At 49.5% G+C, this 25,644-nt stretch overlaps 1 protein-coding gene across 2 annotated transcripts; it reads right to left on the minus strand.

Moving 5' to 3' along the window:
* Positions 1-274: 274 nt before the first annotated feature.
* On the minus strand, positions 275-21,357 carry Nt5m (5',3'-nucleotidase, mitochondrial). 2 transcript variants are annotated; one of them, XM_052757370.1, is made up of 5 exons: positions 21,003-21,357; positions 15,942-16,042; positions 13,094-13,154; positions 2,183-2,297; positions 275-1,022 (listed from the first exon to the last, which is right to left on the minus strand). In XM_052757370.1, exons 1-5 carry the CDS (start codon positions 21,243-21,245, stop codon positions 880-882), a joined length of 663 nt encoding a protein of 220 aa, XP_052613330.1. In that variant the 5' UTR covers positions 21,246-21,357; the 3' UTR covers positions 275-879. The 2 variants fall into 2 exon arrangements, with proteins under 2 accessions (XP_052613330.1, XP_052613331.1); XM_052757371.1 differs by having other exon boundaries at positions 275-1,054.
* Positions 21,358-25,644: the final 4,287 nt, after the last annotated feature.

Here is a 25,644-nt window from a genome sequence, read left to right on the forward strand (position 1 = left end):
GAGAAAAGGGGTAAGGCACTGGGGGAGGTGCCTGAGGGAAGCAGTGCCTCCCTCGGATGAATGGCACCAAAAGAAGCCACCAGGCTGCCAGCTACGCCGCCACCTAGGCCGTCTTGCCTGTGCTCCCGTGTGGTACCACGTGAGGCACACAAAGGCGCGCTGTGCCCACCTCTGTCCTGTTCGTCAGTGTGTGGGGCTGCCAGGTGCTTACATCACAGGCAGATGGCACACTAGATGACCTGGGGCAGGTGCTAGAGAAGGTCACGGCACAGGCTACACGTGAATAGCATTTATTTCTCATACGGTCAACAAATGTTCAAGCCTGCCGACTCCTTTCTGGGCCGTGAACGGGATCTAGGGACACCAGAGAAAGAAACCACAGCACTAGCCATAGGCAGGGTCACTGTTGGCCTCCAGAAGAGCCTGGTGGCCATTGAAAGCCAGGAGGAGAGAACAGACTAAGTGGGCCAACTGGACGAGGGTACCGTGTTGGAGGTGGAAGGGTACGTGCCTGTCAGGGGAGCCTGTCATCTCTCTCTCTCTCTCTGGCACTCCTTACCTTTGCAAAGGCTGCAGATCCTGAATCAGGGCACCCCAGTGCCTTAGAGAACATCCCTGTTGGAAGCAGTGAGAGGGAGTGGTGTGGGCCACTGCCTGAGGCCAGGCCAAGCTGCCTTTCTCCCAGCGCTGCCCCAAGATCAGGCTAAGGCCTGGGCTGGGAGAAGAGGAGTGTATCAAGAAGTTGTCTTGACCAAAGAGTCCACTGGGGTCCTCCAGGAAGTGCCAGGGAACTGCAGTACAGCCCTCAGCAGGCTGTCTGCTGTCCAGTCACGAGTTGCGAGCCCCACACTGGACCACGAGAGAGTCACAGCACAGCCCTCAGTGGGGACGCTTGCTGTCCAAGATGGCCTTCCAGTCGTCCGCCCATGAGTGCAGCCTCCGGCGAGGGGGCTTCAGCTGCAGGTGATGATTGTGGCAGGAGGTGAAGAGGATGTGCTCCCAGCTGGGGTGTGGCTCGGCCCCTGGGGACGAGAGCAGAGCCTCAGTCCAAAGACTGGGGCCCAGGTGTAGCCCCATAAGCAGGTGTCGTGCCTCATCTGACTCAGTTTCTCTGTCTGCAAAGTGATGCTCCAGTAGCCTGCCCTACAGAGGGCATGAGGGTAAAGCAAGGCACTGTGCACAGGGTGCTCCGTGCAACACCCAGGAAGCGGTCCGCACGGTGAGGGCTGAAGGGGCTCTGTCATCCCCCACTGCTAGGCCTGGCCAACCACCTCTGCTCATCCTGTGCTAGCTCAAGTGGGAAGCCCAGGCCTGCATGCCCTGCGGTTACCGGTACCAATCTCCTTCACACCATGCCGCAACTTGATAGGCTCCTTGGGGTTGCGACCTACTAGCTCCTGTGGCTGAAGCCCCATGGAAGCCTCCAGAAGACCCGTGGTTTAAGAGAGGCTGTCTCCATCCACACGGACCTCTGGAGAGACTGGGGCAGATAAGCATGTTTCCCTGGCACTCAGCAAGCTTTAGGAAAGAAACTGTTTCCCTACTGATGTGACCAAAACAGAACAAACTGTTACTTGTAACTCTTAAGAACTACCAGGGCGGAAACATCTTGCCCACAATGTGGCAAAACCAGGCAGAACACATCCAGGAGACGGGAAACAGTGTGGACTGACTAACGGAACTCCCAAATCCCACCATGCCTGAAGCCCTTTGTCCACCCTACCTTCTCAGTTAAGTGAGCCAAGTAATCAGTTTGCTTGTTTTCTGGGAAGGGGTCATTAGCTGGAACCGAAAAAAGGGACAAATGCAATGCCCAAGCCACTGTCAGCCATAGACACTAGACTGCGACTTCCTGTTGTATAGTAGACGTACCCTGCACTACCATTGTTACTAAACATAAAGGATTGAAAATCAAAGCTGGGTTCTCACTCAGGAAAGCCAACAGGTCAAACTCAGTCTGGGTAAGGCACAGACATTCTGGCTTCCAGTAGCCCCCTGTCCCTAGGGTGCAGGCAGGACTTCCCAACAGGAGGAAGTCCCTGGCTAGGTGCTGGTAAACACCTGGTAAAGGTGGGAAGGAAGCTGAGGAGACCCCAGGAGAAGGTATGTGGGAGAAGGGAGAATGCAACCATGGCCACCCACCCTCCCCCTGCCACCCACATCCCTGCCCTGGGCTACTTGCCTGTGATGTCCGGCCGGTCATCTATGAGAAGGTCGGCAGAGACCACAGTCTTGTCTCTGGTCAACACAATTTGCTCCAGAAATTCAGGGCCAAAGTGCTTCTCCACCCAAGCGTACTGGAGGTAACAGAGGAGATGACATCAGACAGATCTGGGAATGACTTAGCCTAGAACCCTAGCACTCAGGAGGGAGGGAGCCTAATAAATAAAGGGCCCACTCAGGCAGCTCTATAGCCAAGAACTTGTCTCTTGGAAGCTGTGTGACCAAGAACTTGTCACTTGGGAGCTGTGTACCTGCACACTCTTCAGCTACTACAAAAGGGTCACAACTCAGACCCAGACCTGACATCCCCAGAACTACAGAGACCTCTCTCAGCACTCCATCAAAGGTTAGTCACACAGCTGCCACTGTGTCCTGGGGGCTTAGTGACTTCCTAAGGTGGCTGACTCACAGAGATAACCAGCGGATCCGCCCAGTGTCTCTGCTGGGAATTTAAAGCAGGGACAGCTGCAGTCAAACCGTGTGTGATATGATACTGGGGGGGGAGGGCCGGGGAGCAGTAGTCTGGGGGAGAGGAGAGCTACAAGAACTTGACGGTCACATCAGTGCAAAGGGGTGCTGCAGAGCTGGTGTCCCAGGCACACAGAAAGAGTGCAGGTGTCTGCCGGACTGACAGGCAGAAAGCTCCACCACCAGACCATGGGAACAGCTACCACTGACAGGACGTTGTGCACTCTGGCAGGCCACACTTCCCTTCGCCACTGGGGGGCTCTGGACTGCCTCTCCCTTTCCTACGACACTTTGGGAACTGGGAAAACGGCCTTCCCTCCTACACTACCCTAGTGAAACTGGCAGCAGATATGGCCTGGCTAGCCACTGGCTCTGGTTCTGTTGGGAGAACCAGGAGAGAGATGAGTGGCCCTGGGCCTGAGGTTCACGGGCATGCCACACTGCCCAGTGGGTAGCTGCATCTAGCCATCTGGCTACCCTTCTATGTCCTCTCTGATCTGCTCACAGACCAAGACAGGTATGGACGTTAGTCAGGGAAGCTTCCAGCAGAAGGGAACAGGAGCCTCTGCCCGGATTCCTCTGGCCCACCTGGAGCACTAACAGCAGCCAGGAGCTAGAAGAAGATGGCTGTAAGTGTCCACTGGCTCACAGGGCATGACCTTCCAGGGGAAAGGCTGTGCAATCACCTGCAGCAAACCTCAGGCAGGTCCTTTATGTCCCGGCTGTGGTCCAGGTGACTTGAGCAGACACAGGAGCAAACTCCATGCGGCCCCACGTGACCTCTAGCACAGGAAGGACTTGGAGAACAGAGCAGAGCCTATAGGGAGGGCTGCAAGGCCCTGCCCTACCCCACACGTCCCTCGGGCCTCACAATGGTAACCTTAATTTTCAGACAGTTCCATCTCTTCAGGCCTTTAACCACACACGTGCATGTACGACACACACGCACAGACATGACACTCTCACACACTTTCCAGGCACACTTCTCCCCTGACGTTAAAAGTTCCTAAAACTGTCCCCCTCAACTTCCTCCACCTTCACACTCCTCATCCTCCCAGGTGACGGCCACGACTGCGGCCACCTTATCTGTAACCCTGCAACCACCTCTGACATCCTTTAGGATAGGGACAGTAGTTCTTTGGACATCTGTCCAAATGTCCACGTGACCAATGAAGAAGAAACAGTCCTTTCCGGACAGACTGCCTGAGGTCACTCTAACTGGAAAGGCTTCACGGCCAAGGCCTCAGTGAAGCCCTGCAGGCCCTACTGGCCATCTTCCCAGAAAGACACCACTGCAGGGAAACGGGCTTCCACCGGGCTCACAAAGCAGCTTAGCCGGGTCAAAACGCTGCCTCAGGCAGATGGGTGGTGGATGGGCTGAGTCCCTGGAGTGCTTACCTGAGTGGGGTTTGGACAACCTCCAGGGGTCAGGCCACAGGGAAGACAAAAGCGACCCTAGTGTTGACATGGAGGTGAGGTGACACAGGAAGAATGGAAGACAGAAATCAGGGCTGCTACTGTAAGTGTACTTGACGTCCATCACCTTCTTACCCTCATGACAACCTGGGTGCAGACATCCTCCCCACCCCTGCAGCTCTTGGCCCTGTCTGTATGAGGCATACTGAAGAACCAGGGAGAACCCCTGGGCTTGAGGGGATCACAACTAGGCAGCCCAGGCTTAGTGGCACAGGGGTTCTGAGGCAGGACAGGGTCTGGTCCCTGAACACCGTGGTTCACAAACCATTCACAGAGCCAAGAAGTTTTACTTCCCTTTGCGAATTTCCAATTCATTGTAGCCATCACCTCTGTGAGTGATAAGCACATGCTTGGGTGCAGCACCAGTACCAAATCATCACAAGCATCTGGTCCCATGCACCCAGTCTCTTGTCTCTGGCGTGGCCTGTCTACGTGGCCTGTCTACGAACCACAGAGGAGCAACTGCACAAAGGAAACAGTACTGTGGTCCACAGATTCTGTACAGATAAAGAAACTGAAATTCAAAGAGGGCCAGTGATGGTTCCCACCACTGTACTCTCCTGCCCTGTATCTGGAGGGGCGCTCAGGTTCCTGCCTGAGCGACTAAGCTATGACTTCTAAATGGACACGCCACTGCTCTTCCTCTGAGCCTTGCTCATCCCTGGAAAGCTGCCTGATCCAGGTGTGGTAACTAGAGTACTGTGATGGCTAGTCTTCTGGAATTCTGATGACCTCTGGAATTAACTAAAACCCAGCAGCTGGGTACACCTGTGAGGGATTTTTCTTAATTAAATCATTTAAAGTGGAAAGACCCACCTTTAATCTAGATCTTTTGAGGTAGGAAGATCCACCTTTAATCTGGGCCACATCTGCACTGGCAGCCTATATAAAGGACATGGAAGAAGGAAGCTCTCTCTCTGCCTGCTTGCTCTTGATCTTGCTGGCAAGTCCATTCCTTCACTGGCATTAGAGCCTAATTCTTCGGATTCCTGCAAATACTGAAGACCAGCTGAGACATCCAGCCTCGTGAACTGAACAACTACTGGACTCTTAGACTTTCCATTGGTAGACAGTCACTGTTGGACTAGCTGGACCACAGCCTGTAAGCCACTCGAATAAATCACATAAATCACATAAACCCAGGTGCAGCACAGGGGTTCCACACACATCTTCCCACCCGTGAGACAGAAGGTGCTTGTCTCACGGTTTAGTCAGGGTTCTCTAGAGGAACAGAACTGATAGAATGAATATATAAATTGATTTATCTCGGGTGTTTTTATAGTAATGGGAACCTGGCTAACACAAACATCTACTAATACCTAGTACATATAATTATAACTGAACTCTAATAGCCCCAAATAATCTACAAAAAAAACCCAATTAGAACTATTAAAAATAGATGATACAGCCCAGTGGTGGTAGTGCATGCCTTTAATCCCAGAACTTGGGAGGCACAGGTAGGTCGACCTCTGTGAATTCAAGGCCAGCCTGGTCTACAGAGTGAGTTCTAGGACAGCCAGGGCTACACAGAGAAACTCTATCTCAAAGTACCACCACCACTACACACCAAAAACTAGATAATACAATAAACAAAATCACTTATATTTCTATTCATCTGGATATTATAATTAGATGAAAACTACATTTGCAAAGGGTAACAATGAAATATGCTAAATATACATGTGGAATGGCTAAGAGAGGAACTTCTATGTTATATGTATTTAACACAATAAAAAATTTTAACTAAGTTAGGCATATGATGAAGGTCTGAAATCCCAGTTCCTTGGAAGGGTGAGGCTAGGGGTGACTGTCCCAGTGAGCTTGGCCCACCCACATCAAGAAAATGTACCACAGATAGGCAATCTGATTGAGGCATTTTCTCAACTGAGGTTTGTTATAGAGTATTATTTTAAAATGTAGGTTGTTTTTTTTTTTACTCTTTGCTCTTTGGGAGCCTGCCACCCAGCTCCCAAATAAATACATCAAGTCTTATTATTACTTATAAATGCCTGGCCTTAGCTTGGCTTATTTCTAGACAGCTTTTCTTAAATTATCCCATCTATCTTTTGTCTCTGGGCTTTTATCTTTGTCCATTTTATATACCTCTCTTTACTTCTTACTCCGAGCTATGTAGCTGGATGGCTGCCCCTGACGTCCTCCTCCTCTTCCCCTTTTCTTGCTCCTCGATCTTCTCTTTTCAGTTTTCTCCTTCTATTTATTCTCTCTGCCTGCCTGCCCTGCCTGTCATTTCTCCTGCCTGGCTATTGGCCATTCAGCTCTTTATTAGACCAATCAGGTATTTTAGACAGGCAAAGTAATGCAGCTTCACAGAGTTCAACAAATGCAACATAAAAGAATGCAACACATCTTTGCATCATTAAACAAATGTTCCACAGCAAAAACAAATGTAACACATATTAAAATAATATTCCACCACAAAGGTTCCTCTTCTCAGATAATTCTGGCTTGTGTCAAGTTGATAAAAAAAAAATCCACCAGGACAAGTGTCAAAGTGTGTGGACCTCTATGGGTTCAATGGTCTACACAGTGAGTTCCAGCCAGGGCCACAAAGTGAGACCCTGTCCCCCCCCACACACACACCAAAAAAGGTGCTAAAGGTATAGACAGCTTGCTAAGCCAAGGCCTTCCCTAGTAGCCAGGTATGATGGATGAAGACCACAGCTGCAGCTCCAGCCATAGTGCCAACCCAGAGCTTCCCTGACTCAGGGAACCAGGGTAAGCAGAGGGGTGGGTCTCATTGCCCCTTGACTCTGGGCAGGGCTGAGCCACCCTTACCAAGTTCATCAAAGGTAGGGAAAAACAGGGAGGTTCCATGGAAGAGCTCCAGGGTGTGGAAGTGAAATGGCTCAGAGAGAGCCATTGAGAGTCGGGGAGAGCTAGGCTAGTGCCTCCGATCCACCTCTGGATCTGTGGAGGGAACAACTGATACTAATTAGTAAAATCTTCCCGCACTGTTGGACCTTGCTGATGGCTGACTTCAGTATCTCCTGAGTAGTGAACTCCTGTCATCACCTGACACAGCTCAAAACAGATGACAACGGACTTCCAAGTGCTTCGCCAGGCTTACTTCACAGTCCCACTCACTATTCATTATGAGACTTCAGATCGCCACTCTGCCCAGCCTGTGTAGAAAGGTTCTGTTACATATGAACAGCACAAGGCTAACCCTAGGGTTGTGGAGTTTCGGAGACTCTTTTAAGAAACATGTGAGTTGCTGTGGAATTCATGGGAGCTTTATGGTTGGGTAAGGACAAGTGATACCCACCAAACAGACAGGGGAAAGTTTGCAATGCCCCATGCCTATCAATGTTAAAGAGACACCAAAGGTGAAAATAGATGCACCCAGAAGGTGTATATAGCTGTAAGGTGGTTAACTGGGAACCCCAGTGTTAAGAATGGGCAATCTCTCTAGGAGTTATTGACCACAGAGGTCCTAGAAGTCCCTAAAACAATAAAGGCCATCACCATAGTTGTTGGTTGCATTCCAGAACTGAATGGTAAGAACCTGTTGCTGAAGAGGTTTCACGTTTGGGCTGCTGACTTGGAGAAATAAAGCTAGGCTGGGTCCGACATGTCCCCTCCCTGAGAGCTAGTTCCTGCAGTGCCACAAGCTGCTACTAAGATGATGGGGAGAATCAAGGTCAGAAGTCCTACCCAGCTGTGGGTGGATTCTGCATGCTTCGTGATGGGATGTCTTTATCCATCTCCTCCCTTTGACACTCAAGGATCTATGCTGAAGAGGAAGATGAAAGATTTTAAGACCCAGAGGTGGTGGGCAACTTCAAAGAAACAGTGTTTCCCAGATCGGACGGAGCTAATGCAGATGAACTCACAGAGACCGTGAGAGCATCCTTGTACTGGCTCGTTTTATATTAATTTGACAAAAGCTATACTCATCTGAGAGGAAGGAACATCAGTTGAGAAAATGCCTCCATAGGACCAGGCTGTAGGCAAGCCTTTAGAGCATTTTCTTGACTAGTGATTGATGGGGGAGAGCCCAGGCCACTGTACGTAGTACAACCCCTGGTACCTGAGTTCTATAAGAAAGCAGGGCCGGGCAGTGGTGGCGCACACCTTTAATCCCAGCACTCGGGAGGCAGAGGCAGGCGGATCTCTGTGAGTTCGAGGCCAGCCTGGTCTACAAAGTGAGATCCAGGAAAGGCGCAAAGCTACACAGAGAAACCCTGTCTCGAAAAACCAAAAAAAAAAAAAAAAAAAGAAAGCAGGATGAGCAAGTCCCGAGGAGCAAGCCTGTTAGCACTCCTTCACGGCCTCTGCATCAGCTCCTGCCTCCAGGTTCCTACTGGACTTGAGTTCCTGTCTTGACTTCCCTCAGTGGATCATGATTCAGGATATGTAAGCCAAATAAACCCTTTCCTCTCCAAGTTGCTTTTGGTCATAGCAGTAGAAACCTTAACTAAACTCACTCACAAGACCTGTACAAGTTTCTTTTAGACAAAATCCCAGCATGGGGAAGTGGAAGTGGGCATAGAGTCCAACCCCTAACTAAGAAGTTATTTGCAATTGAGAGCTACTGGGAAGGGGGTTAAATCTATTTTCTTTAGTCAAAGAATTAACCACATCCCAGGTAGGCTGCATGCTCAGGAACAGTTGACCAACAGAATCCATGTTTTGTTCTATCTTATTTTCTTTCTTTTCTGCTTGTACTTTGTTTTGATTTTGTATTTTTTTTTAAGAGAGAAAAAGAATATGAAATGGGATGGGTAGGGAGGGGGAAACCTGGGGGGCCCTTGAGGGATGGGAAAGAATGTGACCAAATATATGTGACTATACGTTATATTAAATTTTTTTAATTAAAAAAAAAAAAAGACTCTACTAAGCCAGGCATGGCAGTTCACACCTGTAATCTTGGATGGCTGCAGTATGAGAATCGCAAGTTCCAGGCCAGCAGGGCTATTCAGGGAAATTCTGCCTCCAAAAACAAAGCAACAATAGGCTGATGGTAGGAGGGGCACTACAGTCAAGGCTTACAACCTGAGTTTGACCTTCAGGACCCCCATGGGACAAGGAGAGAACTGACTCTCACAGGCTCTCATCTGACCAACTTACATGCACTGTAGCAGGAGGCCCTGTGGACACACAGAAACTAAAATAAAAAAATACATAAATGTTTTAAAGCTGGGCAGTGGTGGCGCACGCCTTTAATCCCAGCACTCAGGAGGCAGAGGCAGGTGGATCTCTGTGAGTTCAAGGCCAGCCTGGGCTACAGAGCAAGATCCAGAATAGGCACCGAAACTACACAGAGAAACCCTGTCTCGAAAAAAAAAAATGTTTTAAAAAGCAACAACAGCTGGGTGGTGGTGGCGCATGCCTTTAATCCCAGCACTTGGGAGGCAGAGCCAGGCAGATCTCTGTGAGTTCGAGGCCAGCCTGGGCTACCAAGTGAGTTCCAGAAAAGGCGCAAAGCTACACAGAGAAACCCTGTCTCGAAAAACAAAAAACAAAAAAACAAAAAACAAAAAAAAGCAACAACAGTTTTTAAAAACCTAAGGAGATGAAAAGCCACAGGCTGGGAAAATATCTGCAGAACCCATTACCTGATGAAGGACTGGTCTCTAGAATACAGAAAGGATTCTCACAAGCGGGCACACAGCAACCCAGTGAAAAACCAGGCGAAGACTGGAGCACTTCATCTCACAACAAATAGAGGGGTTTGCTTAAAAGATGATCAACAACGTGTGATATGAAGGCAGAGGAGGGGAAACCGTGAGGTGAAGTTTAAGCAGGGGTAGCTGCAGAGTGATGGCCGGCAGACTTAAGGCTTACTCAGTGGAGGGAATTCATGACAGGCACTCATGACTGCGAACGTAGCTAACTACCCATCATGGCTGGAGAGGCCAGACCCTAGAGGAGACTCTCTTCCTTCCATTTCCCTAAACCCTATAACTTCTTACTGCATTCTAAGTTTTTATCTGTAGACTCCTAACTGTAGCTCTCAGTTCTGCAGAGAGAAGCTTCTCTGCAGCAGATGGTGACTATTACAGAGAGCCACACTGGTCAAAATGCAGAGAACAATGGGGTGCGTACCCCCAACTGATACATCTACAACACAACCCCTATACCTAAGGCTCAGGAAAAACAAGAGAAGGGGGCGGAAAAGGTCGTAAGAACCAGACCAGGATGCCTGCTTCGAAATGGTGTCTTCAAGACAGGACAAGGAAGCTTTACCCATGAAACCTCAACAATACGATTACCTAAACCAGACCTACACAGGAGAATACCAGTTGACACGTTAATGTGAATGGGGGGAATTTCACAAGGCCCCATCCCTACACGAAGAGCTACAGGGAATCAATGGCTGCTGAGTGGGAGGATCCATTTTCTCCAGGGATGAGCTTCCTGCTAGGTTATCCTATCCCAAGAGGCTATCTCTAAGCATATGCATATACAGCAACACTAAATGGGCTCAAGAGGAAGGAGGAAAGGAGGATGGAGGGAAGGAGGGAGGGAGAGAGGGAGAGAGGGAGGCTAATTAAAGAAGAGCTTATGAAGTTGAGAGGGAGTGAGAGCAGGGGAGGTGTTGGAGAGGGAGGATGGGTAGAAATTATGTAAATACAGTACTCATGTATGCAATTCAAAAAATAATTTTTAAATGTCTTTGATAGTTCTCTGTTGAACAATGGATCTGTTCAAGTGTTCTCCGGGAGCCTAGCTCTGTGCTGGGGAAGAAGGAAGGGCACTTACCACCTTTGCAGACCTCAGTCTGGTAGGAGACAGAAAATAACCCAGAAACAAAGAAACAGAGCCAATCTGAGCGGTGGACAGGAAACCAGGGCCGAGACTGCTATGTCTCTGCTATGACATAGCAGAGATGGAATCAACATTAGCTATGGTGGTCAGCAAATGTGGGATGTTACCAACTGCATTAGTTACTGTGCTGGTCAGTGCAATCAGGACCCTGGATGAACAAACTTAAGGAAGAAAGGATTGGTTCTGGCTCATGGTTTGAGGACACACCATCTATTACGGCAGGGAAGGCACAGGGAAAGCTGGCTCACATCTGGGTGGACCAGGAAACAGAGATTAGAGATTCCCAGGCTGGAAGCGGGTTTCCAGCCCATAAACCTGTCCCCAGCAACCCACATTTACCAGCCAGACCCCATCTCTTTTTTTTTTTTTTTTTTTTTTTTGGTTTTTCGAGACAGGGTTTCTCTGTGTAGCTTTGTGCCTTTCCTGGAACTCACTTGGTAGTCCAGGCTGGCCTCGAACTCACAGAGATCCGCCTGGCTCTGCCTCCCGAGTGCTGGGATTAAAGGCGTGCGCCACCACCGCCCGGCCAGACCCCATCTCTTAAAGGTTCCACAACCTCCCTCCCCAGCACCACAAACTAGGGGCTAAGCAGTCACATGAGTCTACAGAGGGCATTTCACATCTGAGTCATAATACAAGTCAAGGACAGCATAAAACACAGGGTGGGAACTCCGTGGATGGAAAGAGCCAGGCAGGCCTTCAGGCTTATTTTTACAGGAAAGTAATTAACACGGAGCTGACATGATCCACCTTATAAAGTTTTATTAGTTCTCCAAAGAAATTTAAAATCGTAGCAATAAGAGAAGCAGACAGATGCCAGGCATGTTTCAGAAAGAGAATACAGGAAACAAGGCCCATATCATTAGCCGTGGAGAACGAGAAGAAGGCCACAGCAAAGACATGCATACTGTATCCGGTACTGTAGTCACTGGGGATGGCTTAAGCACTCAAGTACAGGGGGAGATGTGTACATAGTACCACGCTGGTTTCTATAAAGGAACTTGACAGCCACCCAGGGCACTTGTACTGGCCAGTCATCCAATCACTTGACCCTCACAGCTCAAGTTTAGGGGTCCAGCAGAACCATCTGGCAAGTTGGCTGAGACCACGCTGCCACTCGCAGAGTTTCTGACTCAAAAGGTGAACGTTACTGAAATGTCTCTTTCTAACCAGTCCCCACCTGTCCAGAACCTCCTTTGCGGATCAGTCTTCTGATACAAAGAGGAGACCCAGCCTTCACTCCTCACTCCACCCACAAGCTGTGGCTTGAACACCCACTCCCTTGGGCTGAAATGAACACAGACTGACCCAGCAAGGCATACAAACAACTCCAGGCGAGGAAGGCTTGTGTGGGAATAGAGGAAGGTAGAGATACTCAGAAGCACTCAGCATGAAGATGTGAAGCCTGAGGGGGTGGAGGTGACTGGGAACCCAGCCTCTTGAGTCCGCAGTAGCATCTGAGAAACCCACAAGGTGTGGTGCCCAATCCTCCCGCCCAGTGCAGAAAGCAACCGCAACTTCTAATGTGCAGAAAGCACCCCACTTGGACCGTTTTACTTCTTCATTAGACAAAGGAGCTCACACAAAAAACTTGGATTGCTTTGCTTATATGTTCTTTCTTGATTTTTGTTTTAGGAAGGGGGCCATGACGGATTTCACTATAGCCCAAGCTGGCCTCAAATTCACTATGTAGCACAGGCTGGCCTGGAATTTTCAATCCCCCTTTCTCAACCTACCGAGTGTTGGTGTTACAGGTTGGCCCACCATGACCAGCTCTTGGTCAGACTTTTCACGTAAGCCTGAGGACAAAGTTGAGTGGCAGAGCACTTGCCTGGCATGCATGATGCTCTGAGTTCCAGTCCCAGTACCACAAGAGAGAGTGTGAAAATAAAAGACTCTGTTCATGCACGGATGTCCCTGAGCGTCTGACCCCTCCCTGATCCCTGTCACCTGCTTTACCAGACTTTCCCGGACCAGGCACAGCTGATAAATGTGGCAGGTACCCTTCCCCCAAGCCCACGTTGTAACAAGTCCATCCAGACCATGAGACAGAGCCTGAGGCTGGTGCAGAGAGGGAGGGCGCACCAGGATGGGGCCTTGTGTCACACAGCAGCCCTGCCCTGGGACTCCTTACCTTCTCATAGGGACAGTACTTGATCATCTTGATGGGGCTTGTGCAGATGAAGACATCAGTGCTGTCGGAAGAGAAAGCGCAGTGAGCCCTGCATCTACATCCACACCGCTGCGCACCGCCCGCCTCTGCTAGTGGAGCCCTGCATCTATGTCCACACCACTGTAGCCAAGGTCTAAGCCTGTACCTGTTATGAGAAAACCCACTGTTCTGCACCTTCCCACACAAGAGGCTACAACTTGCAATTTCTGCCCAATTCAAAGGTCCTGGGAAGCAACATATGATGCTCTGGCCACAGGCAACAAACTCTGAGGTGGGCAATTTCTGCAGGACTAGGCCCAGAAGGTTAGCTGGGTTAATTGTGTACTCTAGTTGAATAAGAAGGCAGGGAGAGAGAGAAGCATTTGGTAAGAAGCACAGTACTGAAAGGATGCGGAGGGCTGGGGGCTCAGTGGTAGAAAAGGCGTGTCGCAAGGCCGTGGGTTCCTTCTCCAGCACCAGCAACGGAGGAGGGAGAAAATAAAGGGAAAATATACTGTAGAGTCCACAGACAGTTGAAAGAGAGCTGCATCCCCAGCTGATTGAAAGGAAACTATCCTCCATCGTCTGGCTGCAGGCTGCACAGGAAGGGAGCCAGGCTCCACCGAGACAAGCTCTCCTGCTCTGGGGCCTCAAGAGGGACATGGGCTTTGCATGATGAATGCATTGTCACACCTCTGGGCTGCTGATCCTGACCAAGAAGGGCTTCCCAGGTGCTTGCTCCTCCCCACAGCCACAGGATGGATCCCCAGCCACCAACACCACCCCGTCCCAAACAGTCCTAACATTGTGTTCTACTCTGGCGCCTGTACGCCTGTATGGGCCTGTACGCCTGTATGGGCTGGCCCATCAAGCTGAGCTGTAGGAGTGGCATTTCTCCAACTCTCTTTGGCAAATTAGTCCCTGGGGAGTTGTAGGGAGACCTGTCTGGTGGCCTCTGGGGGTTTTGCTTGTCCCTGCTCCGTGTTCAGGAAAACATCGGTGCAGAGAGACAACAGAGTCGGCAGAGCGACAGGATCGGGCCCAGCCTCTCTGGAGCTGCCTCACGTGAAGGGCTGACTGTAGACAGGCTTTTCCTCACCCCCACACCTCAGAGGGAAGGAAGGCAAGCAAGCTGCCTTCCCTCGTCTTCACTGCTCCTTCCAAAGCCTGACTGCTGAGGCCCGGGCCACACTGCCTTCTCTCCACCCCGCCCTGCTCCGCCACATGCTGCCTACCAACAGAGCTTAGAATGACTTTGTTCAACTCTCAGTCCCAAGCTTTACCTGCACTCAACTCTTCAGCCTCAATACAGACAGCCTGGCCAATTCTGACTCCTCCATGCCATTCTCCTTCATCCCAACTAAACCTTTATGTAGGGAGGAGGCACAGGCAGAGACCACCACAGAAAACCACAACTGATCAAAACTTATGGAGTCCCATCCCAGTGGAGAGCGACATCTACAACAATACTCCTGTACCTCGGGGACCATGCTGGAAGAGGGCGCTGGAAAATTCAAGGCCAGTCTGGTCTACATAACAAGCTCTAGGCCAGTCGGAGCTACATAGTGAGAACCCATCTGAGTTAAAATCTTAAAGAAAACACACAAAAAAGAAAAACCACAATGAGAGACCATAGTCACAGCCACCGCCAGGACAGCTAAAAAAAAAAAAAAAAAAAAAGAGAGAGACAATAACAAGTGTTGACAAGCACATCAAGAAGCTGCAGTCTTCCTGAAATTTATGGCAAAAGGCTCGATGGTTCTTTAAAACATTAAATATAGAATTACCCTATGACCTCACAGTTTTACTTCAAGGTATATGCCCCAAAGAAGTAACAGCAAGCGTTCAAACAAATGCTAACACAAATTTCACGGCAGTACTACTCACAAAGTTGAAAGACGAAAACTGTCCAAATGTCCACCAACTAATGAATGGGTACACAAAATGCAGTCTCTCTATACAATGGATACTATTCAGTCGTCAAAAGCATAAGTACTTGATTGGGGGTGTAGCTGAATGGTTACAGCCCTTGCCTGTCATACAAAATGCCCTGAATTCCATCCCCAGTCACACACACTCACAAGAGTAGAACAGTGAGTATCAGGAGCTACTACAAGATGGATAAACCTTAAAATCATTAAGAAGCCAGACCGCACACTAGATGGTAGCACTTATATGAACTGTCTCTAACAGGCAAAGCCCTGGAGGCAGAAAGTGGATCCGTGGCTCTTAGGAACCATGGAAGGGCAGGAATGAGCAGTGTGCTAATGGGCTTGACATTAGGGGATGATGAAAACAATTCTGAAATTGACATTAGTGATGGCTCCATACCTTTTAAGTGCTCTAAAGCCACTGAACTGTACACTTGAAATGGGTAAGCTACAAGGTGTGGTGTACATGTCAATAAGGCTGTGCTTGTAGAAGATCTCAGGGAAGTTCCAATCGGCTTCAGAGGACCGTAGAAGGTGAGGTGAGGGCCTCACCACCCACAAGCTCTCGGTTCACCAGAACAAAATGACACCTCTGTCCTTTCTGAACCCCCCTTTTCCAAGTGAGGCCTACTGCTCACCCTCTTTTCAGGACTTGGCAGACTAGGCTCATCTGCCCCACATGACTGCTTCACAAGCTGGACTTCCCTGGTGGGCAAAGCCCATGCTGTGTGTCACAGTCAGGCTGGTGCCCACAGCATGTACCTGGAAGATCTTTTGCCAGGGTCAGCAATGAGAATGTAATGGGCCTCTGCGGGGCTGAGGAGAGAAGGGCAAGACAGCAGGATAAAGGCGTGGAGCTGGCCTGTGGAGTCCCAAGGCAGGCAGGAAGGCATACTCACTTCTGCAGATTGGCCATCTGCTTCACAGCTTCCACAGCTCCCGGCAGAGGTTCAAGTTCGAAGAAGAAATCCTTGGACTCCCAGATGCTGACGGCTTTCTCCTGAGAAGCCAAAAAAAGCAAGTCACCTCCAGGTGCCCACTGACCCACCACCCTCCTCTTGGAAACATACACAGCTGGGCAGAGCTGCTGCTTGGTGGGAAGGGGGTTCAAGGCACCCTACACTCACCCTAGACCTGTGCCCTAGGAGGAATCACAAGGAGTTAGCATGTGCTTGGGCCCCTCTCTCAGGAAGGATGTGACCTCTCTTAGGACACAGCAGAGACAAACTAAGGTGTCAGCTCTGGGACAGCCACCTGGTGTTCTCAGGTTGAGGACAGTCTTCACAAAGTGCTCTAGGCTAGAACAGCCAGCACACAGTGGGGGCTGAGGGAATGCATTCATGGCCACAACAAGAGTCACCAGAGTTGGAGGCTGAAGGAACTCCGGGATCCTGAAGTGCACTGTGGTGTACAGGGTCTACAAGGATAGGAATACGGTAAGCCGGGAAAGGACAGCTGGGAGAGTCCCAGGTTCCTCATCACACCAATCAGAACAGCTGTGCCCTCACCTGGTTTATGTGCTGAGGTACCAATACGTTATCTTATTTTATTGAGACAGGACCTCTATGTGTAGCTCTGACTGTCCTGGGACTCTCTAAGGAGGTCAGGCTGGCCTTGAACTCACAGAGATCCACCTGCCTCTGCCTCCCCCCAAAAAAGGAGTTTTGTTGCTTAGAAAATTTGAAAGCCAAAATCCAGACACCAGTGCTAAGCATGGTGGCCCATGCTAGTCCCATTACTTGAGAGGCCAGGCTGGGCAACAAAATAAAACCCTGTCTCAAAAAGAAATACAAACTCTCTTTTTAGCTATAGTAAAACTGATGCCATACAACAAAACAGTGGCTGAGTAAGGATCCCCTTTCTACCCTGTGTGAGTAGGTCAGAACTCATGTTCCCAGAGTGCTGGCCAGATCTCTCCTAGGGCCAGGCAAGGTGGAAGTAAGATATCTCAGCTTCCGAGAAGGGAGCGTCTCAGTGTTGTACATGGGTGCAGTACAGGAAATCCCACTGCCTGGTTAAGAGAGTGCCAATCTCCTTGTCAACTACCCAGGTTGAACAAACACACTGTAACTAAGACACATTCTCAAGTTCAATCCTTGCAACCTACAAGGACCAAAGATGGCTGGTTAACAACTTAAGAAAAACATGATTTTCTTCAAGGCCACTCAGGGGTAACGTCATCAGGACTTGAACTCATATATGGAGGCAGTGTGACCCTTTCTGTGGGCCAGCTCTGGGTTGGCCACGACCCTCATGGAGCTTCTCACCAACAACACCAAGACAAGACCCATCCCTTTCTCCCAGAGTCCTGGTGAGACAGAACAGACACGGAATTCCAACACCAAGCCTACAGTTAGCCTCTGAGCTCCCCGGGAAGCAGCGGGAGAGGCAGTTTCCTCTCTGGGCTCAGGCCTCTGTCCTAACAATTAAGGATGCTAAGTTAGTTGAAATGAGGCTTTTCTTCCACCTTTGCCCAATCTCCCTCCAAGAGTGCTGTGGAAACCAAAAGGAAGAGAGGCAAAGGTGCTCCATGACTCTTAGGAGCCATGGAGTCTACCTCCATGGATTCAAACAACCACAGATAGCGACTACCAGGGGGAATTACTGTCTGCGCTGAACCCTCAGAGGCCTTTTTCTGTATCGTTACTCCCTCACCATTCAGTATTCAAAACCATCTCCAAGGCACTTACACTTTGTATTAGGCCACCTACAGCAGGGCTGAGCTACACGGGACTACACACACCATATACAAATGTCATGCCATTTGACATGAAGGACTTGAGCATCTGTAGATTTTTGGTACCCTAGAGGTTCCTGGAACAAGTTTCCCCAATACCAAGGGGCAAGAATACAAAGCAAGCATGGCCACAGTTATTATACCTAGACTGTTTGGTTTGACCACTGACACTTCAGACAGCTAGGCCACAGGAGGCTCTGGGGGGTATCCTTCAGCGAGTTGAGGCCTAGAAAATGAATGAGTGGAAATCAACAGGTCCTTCCCATCCCAGTAGCCTCCTTCTTCCCTGTGCTCTCTCACCTTGCACTTGGAAGACAAGAGCTAGTCCCCTTGGGCCTGGAGTATCTACACAAAGAGTTATTAAGTCACTGCACCTCCTTTCTTTGTTTTATGGTGCTGCTGATGAAACCCGGGGCCTCAAGCATCCTATGTAATCACGATCACTAAGCTAAACCTCTAAGTCTTTTACTACTACTACTACTTCTCCTCCTCCTTCTTTTCTCTTCCTTTTCCTCCTCTTCTTTATGGTGCTGGGGGTTTGAAACAAGTCTGCTTGCAGAGTCTGGGTAGATTTCATTTTATCCCTTTTGTATATTCCCAGGGCTGGAGAGATGGCTCAGTAGTTTAGAGCACTTGTTGCTCTTGCAGAAGACCTGGATTCAATCCCAGCACCCACATGGTGGCTCACAACCATCTGAAAGTAACTCCAGTTCCAAGGCTTTGGATATCTTCTTCTCTTTGTACACTAGGACTGTACAGAGTGCACATGTGTACATGCAGACGAAACACTCACACACATAAAACTAAATAAATAAACAAACTGAATACATTCCTATAAGGAAATTATGTCCCCCAGATGCAAACACTGGCCAGTCATCTACAAGTGAACCTCATGCAATGCTGAGGCTGCAAAGGTGACAGGGATTGTTTGGTTTAAAGCTTTCCATGGTTCTCAGCTCTGGGAGAGGTCAGCTACCCGGGCTCTGTGGAAGCTGCCTGCAGAAGTACCATCTGAGAATGAACAGAAATGATACCCCATGTCCCCTTGCAGTACCGGTCCCTCAGTAAACCAGATTATTGTGGGGGTGCCATATTTATTGTGTAGGGGTCTGAGAGTTGTGGGCAGAGTTGCAGGGCTAGGAATGAACCCTAGGGTCTTACACTGGCTAGGCTATCCTCTATCATTGAGCTGTATTACCAGCCCTGTCTATGCACCTTGTTGACATCAAGAGAAAGCAGAACAGGAGCCGGGCGGTGGTGGCACACGCCTTTAATCCCAGCACTCGGGAGGAAGAGGCAGGCGAATCGAGGCCAGCCTGGTCTATAGAGCAAGATCCAGGACAGGCACCAAAACTATACAGAGAAACTCTGTCTCGAAAAACCGAGAGAGAGAGAGAGAGAGAGAGAGAGAGAGAGAGAGAGAGAGAGAGAGAAAGCAGAACAGGAAACAGGATGTTAAGACTCGGGAAAGAGAGCTGGGTGATGGTGGTGCACGCCTTTAATCCCAGCACTCGGTTGGCAGAGGCATCAGATCTGTGAGTTTAAGGCCAGCCTGGTATAAAGAGTGAGTTCCACGACAGCTAGGACCATTTCACAGAGAAACCCTGTCTTAAAAAAAAAAAAAAAGAGGGGAAAGAGAAATATGTGCAGCAGGCAGACAGCTTGCTGGGTCTGAATTCCACCTGCATACCTCACTAGCCTGTGATGTGGGAGCAGGTTTCCTTGTGTGCAGAGTGGAGACAGTAGCATCTTCCTACAGTCAAGACAAAGCAGTGGACCGTGCAGGGATTGGAGAAAGTCCTGAGTGAATGTATGCTGCCGACAGAGGCAGAGCCATGGAGGAAAGACAGAGCCTCTCCCCTGGGATGAGAATTAGAAGCATGAGAAAGCCTTCCTCTGATCCACGTCTAGATTTTGATAGTGTGTGCAGAAATTGTCCACCCCAGCTTTCTCCTCTGGGTGTATGCTATCTGCAGACTGCTCCTACCTAGATTAGCTAAACCTGTCACTCCCAGATCCAGTGGCACACCACAAACCTTGCCTCCTGGTTCACCTGTTTGCACCTACCTCTCTGTTCAACTCTATAATAAACACCCTGAGCTTTCGGGGGTGGGGTGGGGGGTGGTATGGTTTCTCCAGCAAAGAGCCCGGTCCAGCTGAACCCAGCTTTCTGTCTGTGTGTCTTTTTCTCCACTACCTTACTGACATCAGTCCCTAGAGGGTGTTACAAACCTCGGTAAATATCACCCTCCTCACCATCAAGCCCTCTAGCCATGGCCTCCAGGCAGCCAACTGAGAGATGCCAGAAAACTCATCCTCTAAGTTAATGCTGGGCAAATGCCCCTGTTTCTTTCATAAAATAGTTTTAAGTTCCAAATTACACTCTCTCTACCAAAAAGCCTGGGTATCTGTCTAGCCATGGGGTTGGGGGTTGCCCAAGGGCTCAGCAAAGGCCTCATCAGGTCAAAAGGGAAGTTCACTCTACCTAGACTCTGACTCCCCCTGTGACACTCTGAAAGTCATATTCTCTAGCTATGCTTCCATGGATTGGGGCAAAACAAGAGGGCGAAGACACCTATCAAGTTCACCGGGAGGAAGAAATAGCCATGTCTGTGTAAGAGTACGGAGACACAATGCTTAATCTATTTTTTTCCCCCATGTAACAAACTACCTGAGACCAAATACAAGAAGAATTTAAAATCCAAGCCCAGCCTGGTGTTACAGGCTTGTGATCTCAGCTTCTGGGAGGCTGAAGCAGGAGGACCAAAATTTCAAGGCCTGCCTAGGCTACATACAGAGTGAGTGAGTCCAAGGGCAGCCCGGAGAAGTTAGTGAGAGCCAATGACAAGGGGAAAAAAGTAAGAGGATTGGAGATGTAGGTCAGTGGTAGAGAGCTTGTCTAACCTTCAGGGGACTCCATTCAATCTCCAATACCGAGCGGAGGCGGGTAGAGAGGGGCTGTGGTAGGGGTGGGGTGGGGTGGGGAGAGGGATGGAGGGAAAGAGGGAGAGAGGTTCGAGGTAGATTTCTAGGGGGAGAGTAAGGAGACTGATGCAAGCCCGGGTGACACCCCTAGCGCTGTGGCCACTGTCCTCCCAAAGGCCCCGTTGTACAAAAGGACCCGCCAGAGGTCATGGGGGAGTCGGGCTGGCTTGGGGTTGGCCAGCTGTGGCCTCGGTTTCCCCTCCCGCGGGGCCCGGCTGAGGGGCCTGCGGGTGCTCACGCTCAGCCCAGGCTGCAGGCGTCCGTACTGCTCCGACACCCAGAAGCCGCGCCGGTCTTCCAGCGCCACGAAGGGCAGGTCTGGGAAGCGCGCGCGGAACTTCCGGAGGAAGCCGCCCTCGAAGTCCGCCAGCACGCCGTCCATGTCCACCAACACCCGCAGGGCGCGGCTGCCCGCCCGGCTCCGCTCGGCCCGGACCGGGGCGCCGCGGGGACGCGCGCAGCAGCCGCGCAGCCTGAGCATCGCCCCGCTCGTCGCCCTGGGTCCTCGGCAGAGGCCGCCGTCGCCGGGGACACGGACGCGCAGGCTCCAGCCCAGAGCGAGGCCCGTGCGCAGCCCCGCCGCCCGCCCTTAAAGGGATAAGCGCCGGGAGAAGGTGAGCGCGAACGCGAGTTGCTGGTCGCCCTGGGGACATCCAGCCCCAGGTTGCAGCGCCTGCGAGCGGCAGACTGGAGCACTCGTCCAACTGTGGCACTGGAGGATGGAGGAGCCCAGTAGCCGGAGGGACAAAGCTGTGTCCTTAGGATATTTATTGAGCACTTACTTCGTTGGGCTGTGAACCCAACAAACAAAAGTTTCGGCCAGCCTGAGCCCACACAAACACATTGTGGGCACAGGTTTTTAAAACAGCTAGTCATCCCGAAGTATAGCCAGGGAGGATTTCAAGTTAGGCACAGGGAAAGGCATAAGTGCCTGTTGTGCAAGGTCCTCTTTGATCATAAATGCGGATCGTATGCAACCATGACCTTATACAGCTTAAAGATAGCAGAGGGTAAGCCTTCAAATCTACACAGGTTATAAGGGGGACAGTTGTTCAGTGTCCAGCCTGACATTATTGGATTCAACAGTGAGTCTTCAAATATGTCTATGAATTTGTTAATTGTTACTCTGTCTCATGATATTAAAAAAGGAACTAGTAAGTAGAAAAATATTTCAAAGGATGTAAACATGAAGATACTTTAGGAAAGAAAGATCTTTGTATGTTAAGACTTTGTTCTACCTGGTCTGGAGCCCCAGCACCCACATGGCAGCTCACAATCCTCGCTAACTCCAGGCCCAGAGGATACAACGCCCTCTTCTGGCCTCTTTGAGCACTGCATGCACGTGGTGCACAGGCATACATTCAGCCAAAACATCTATACACATAAACATAAAAATAAATAAATAGTTTTTTAAAATAAAAAAAAAATACTTTGCCTTAGAGTGTAAGGGCTGGATTTTTCCCAAATGAGAAAGATAAATACAAAGCTAGAAAGCTCATGTCACAGAAGGCCTATGCAAGTTACATGAGGTTTATAAACGAGGAAACTAGCCAGAGGACCAGGCAATCTGCTGTGAGACATGTTTCCTTGAAATGGTAGAGAAGCAGCCAGGTGGTGGTGCCTCACGCCATTAATCCCAGCACTCGTGAGGCAGAGGCAGGCAGATCTCTGTGAGTTCGAGGCCAGCCTGGTCTTCAGAGTGAGTTCCAGGACAGTCAGGGCTACACAGTGAAACCCTATCTTGAAAAACCAAAAAGATTGGTTCTAGTGACTCAAGGATGTCATAGGTCTCACTTCTTTGTCTCTTTCTGTATTTTTGAGTTATGATTGGCTCTGTGTACCCCTAGGTTTCTACATTTGAGGAATCAACCATGGCTTAAAAATATTCTTTAAAAATTTCTTCTGAAACAGGCATGCTGGCTTATACCTTTAATCCCAGCACTTGGGAGGTAGAGGCATAGACAGGCTGATCTCTGTGAGTTCAAGGCCAGCCTAGTCCACAAATCAAGTTCCAGGCCAGCAGGAGCTATACAATGAGACACAGTCTCAAAATTAAATGAACAAATAAATAGATAATAAATGAATGAAATTTTCATTTCTGAGGGACATAGGTATACTTTTCCCTTACACCATCCAGCATGACAATTATTGACAGCATTTACATTGTGGTGGTATTACGAGTAACCCAGGGGATAGCTGAAAGTCTGAGGGAAGATATGCATCTGTCACATTCAAACACTTCAGCATCTTTTTTGAACTGCCCAAAGTAGCTCCATTTTGTCCTAGCTTTAGCACACCCAATTGCTCCCCAACCCCTGCTAAGCACATCATCTGTACAGACTCTTCTCATGCTGCCAACCTGTAGCTTCCAGGGGTATGTTGTACAACATGAAACATTGTTTTAATCGGTTGAACTGAAACCTTTCAAACTTGTGACTCCCTGCCTGCCTCTGGTAGGATGTAATTGTGGTTTTATAAACCCTCCCTACCTTGTTTGGGAGCTAAGAGTTCCTTGTGGCAGGAACCTGCTCTCAGTCACCGGGACTCTTATTGGCCTTTTATATGTGGTCTCTAGGTGCCAAGTCTGGTTTCCCGGACACGTTTCAGAGGAGAACTAGGGTTTGGGGGAGATTGACAGCAGATTGGCACTACCCCTGCCTCCTCCTCTAGGATTATCTGCCTGCCCTTTCAAGCCCGACAGTGACACTGCGCACATTGCCAAATGCTTTGCTTTTTAAAAACCAGACAAGTCTAATAGAGTGTTACACATGCTATGGGAAATTAAGATTCTCCTCAGGTACTATAGTCTAGCTAAAACGGTGGTAGTATATTCTTTTCTGAAGCACCAAGCTTGCTTGGGTCGTAAGAATTTTGCTCTAATTAAGAATCCTCTGACCCTGCCAGTCGTCCTGGAACACAACCCGCCTGGCTGTAAACAGGAGCAGATGGCTGTGGGCCAGGTCAGAACCTATGAGCGGTTAAACAAGGCCACTGTTACCCTACACCCTGTTGTCTGTAACCTCTGCCCTCTCCCGGGTCTCATCCTTGCTGAAGCTGCATCCATCACATGTCTAGATGCCTGTTTCTGTATGGCCCCCCACAGGGCCCCCCAGAGCCAACCAATCTTCGCCTTCCAGTAGTAGAATCCTGGAAACGGTGACAAGGGCCAGTTAATGTGGACTAGACTGCCTCGAGGATTCAGAAATTCTCAAACTAGTTTCGGCACTGAGGTGGCCTCTGATTTAAAAGCCTTCCCAGCAGACCAGCATGGCTGAACCCTGCTCCAGTATGTGGATGAACTACTGCTGGACACATTGGCACAGGAGGGTTATATGGAATGAACACAGCCGCTCTTGACCCTCCTGTGGGAGGTGGCTACATGGTTTGAAAGGAAAAAAAGATCCAAATATGTCAAGAAATCAAATGCCTTGGTTTTCACCTATCCCAAGAGTGAGAGAACAGGCTGTCTAGTTATCTTGGTTTGATCAACCTAATGCTAGGTTGGAGAGTTCCTTGGGGCCACAGGTTTGTGTAGAATCTGAATATCTAATTTCTCCATCTTGTCAAAACGACTTTATGAGGCCACAAAGGAGAAGAGCAAGAACCTCTGCCATGGGAATAAGGACAACAGAAGGCTTCTGAAGAGATCAAGAAAGCCCTCACCGATGTGCCTGGCCTTAGGACATTCAGACATGTCCACACTCTTGTGCATGCATGAGCATGCTGGCATTAGGGTGGGGATCCTGGCACAAATGTTGGTGTCATGGCATTACCCAGTGGCATACCTTTCCAATCAACTTAACTCCATTGCCCAAGGCTGGCCACCCTGGCTCTAGACACTGGCTGCCATTACCATCTTAGTGTCAGAGACTGACAGATTGATTATGGGAAAAGAGCTAATAGTCTTTGTATCACACCCGATACTGACATTAATGGAGGGCAAGGGACAATACTGGCTAACTAATGCATGGATGATCAGGTACCAGGAAATGTGTGGGAACTTGTATATTGACCTAGAAGTAGTGTAGACCTCTAACCCCAAGACCCTAGTGTTTGCTGGTCTAGACCAGCAAGACATGACTGCGTCAAAGTCATGGATGAGGTCTTTTCTTACCAATTGGACTTAACTCTGAAGGATCCTGGATGCTGAGTGTTTCACCAATGGTAGCAGTTTTGTGATAGGGAGGATATCTTTCAGGATGCTTTATGGTCAACTTGAGTTCCATCATTGAGGTGAAATCTCAGCACAAAAAGCAGAACTCATCTCACTGACCTGAGCCCTGCTGCTGGCAGCAAGGATGTGTGTCAGTATACATATGGACTCTTAGAGATGCCTTCCCCACCCTCCACATACATGAGGCTTTATAGAATAAAAGGTACCTAATCAACTCAGTGGTGGCCCACACCTTTAATCCCAGCACTTGGGAGGCAGAGGTAAGTGGAGCTCTGTGAGTTTGAGGTCTGCCTGGTCTACATACTGAGTTCAAGGACAGCCAGGGCTACATAGTGAGACCCTGTCTCTTAGCTGGACAGCTCTTAAGGCCACATTGGACTAACATTTCTACATCCTTTGACTCTCCAGTGTAGCCCAGGTGTGCAGACAGTGTGAAACATGTGTCTGAAATGACCTGCATTGGGGACCTAAGGTCTCTTCTAGGGTACAGAGTATTGGAGGGGAAATGTTTGAAAATATAGTTGTGGGCTTCACCGAGCTTCCCTCAGTCTGTGACTGCAAGTGTCTGTTACTCTTTGTGTGCTTTTTGGGGCTACTCCCAAAGAGAAGGTTCAATGTCTCCTGAAGAAAATCATTCCCAAATTTGGGATCCCAATCATCAAAAGATCTGATAATGGGCTGATGTTTGTGACTGAGGATTGGTGGC

This window comes from Peromyscus californicus, unplaced genomic scaffold (assembly GCF_007827085.1).
Source record: "Peromyscus californicus insignis strain IS unplaced genomic scaffold, ASM782708v3 Scaffold_3__1_contigs__length_106647218, whole genome shotgun sequence".
Taxonomy (NCBI): Eukaryota; Metazoa; Chordata; class Mammalia; order Rodentia; family Cricetidae; genus Peromyscus; species Peromyscus californicus.

Excerpts from the sequence above, each read along its gene's own strand:
- Nt5m (XM_052757370.1), bottom strand. The coding sequence starts at position 21,245 with ATGCTCAGGCTGCGCGGCTGCTGCGCGCGTCCCCGCGGCGCCCCGGTC. Across the intron at positions 13,155-15,941 it reads CAGATGGCCAATCTGCAGAA|CACTGATGTCTTCATCTGCA; the intron begins GTGAGTATGCCT and ends CTCTTCCGACAG. Across the intron at positions 2,298-13,093 it reads AGTACTGTCCCTATGAGAAG|TACGCTTGGGTGGAGAAGCA; the intron begins GTAAGGAGTCCC and ends TGTTACCTCCAG.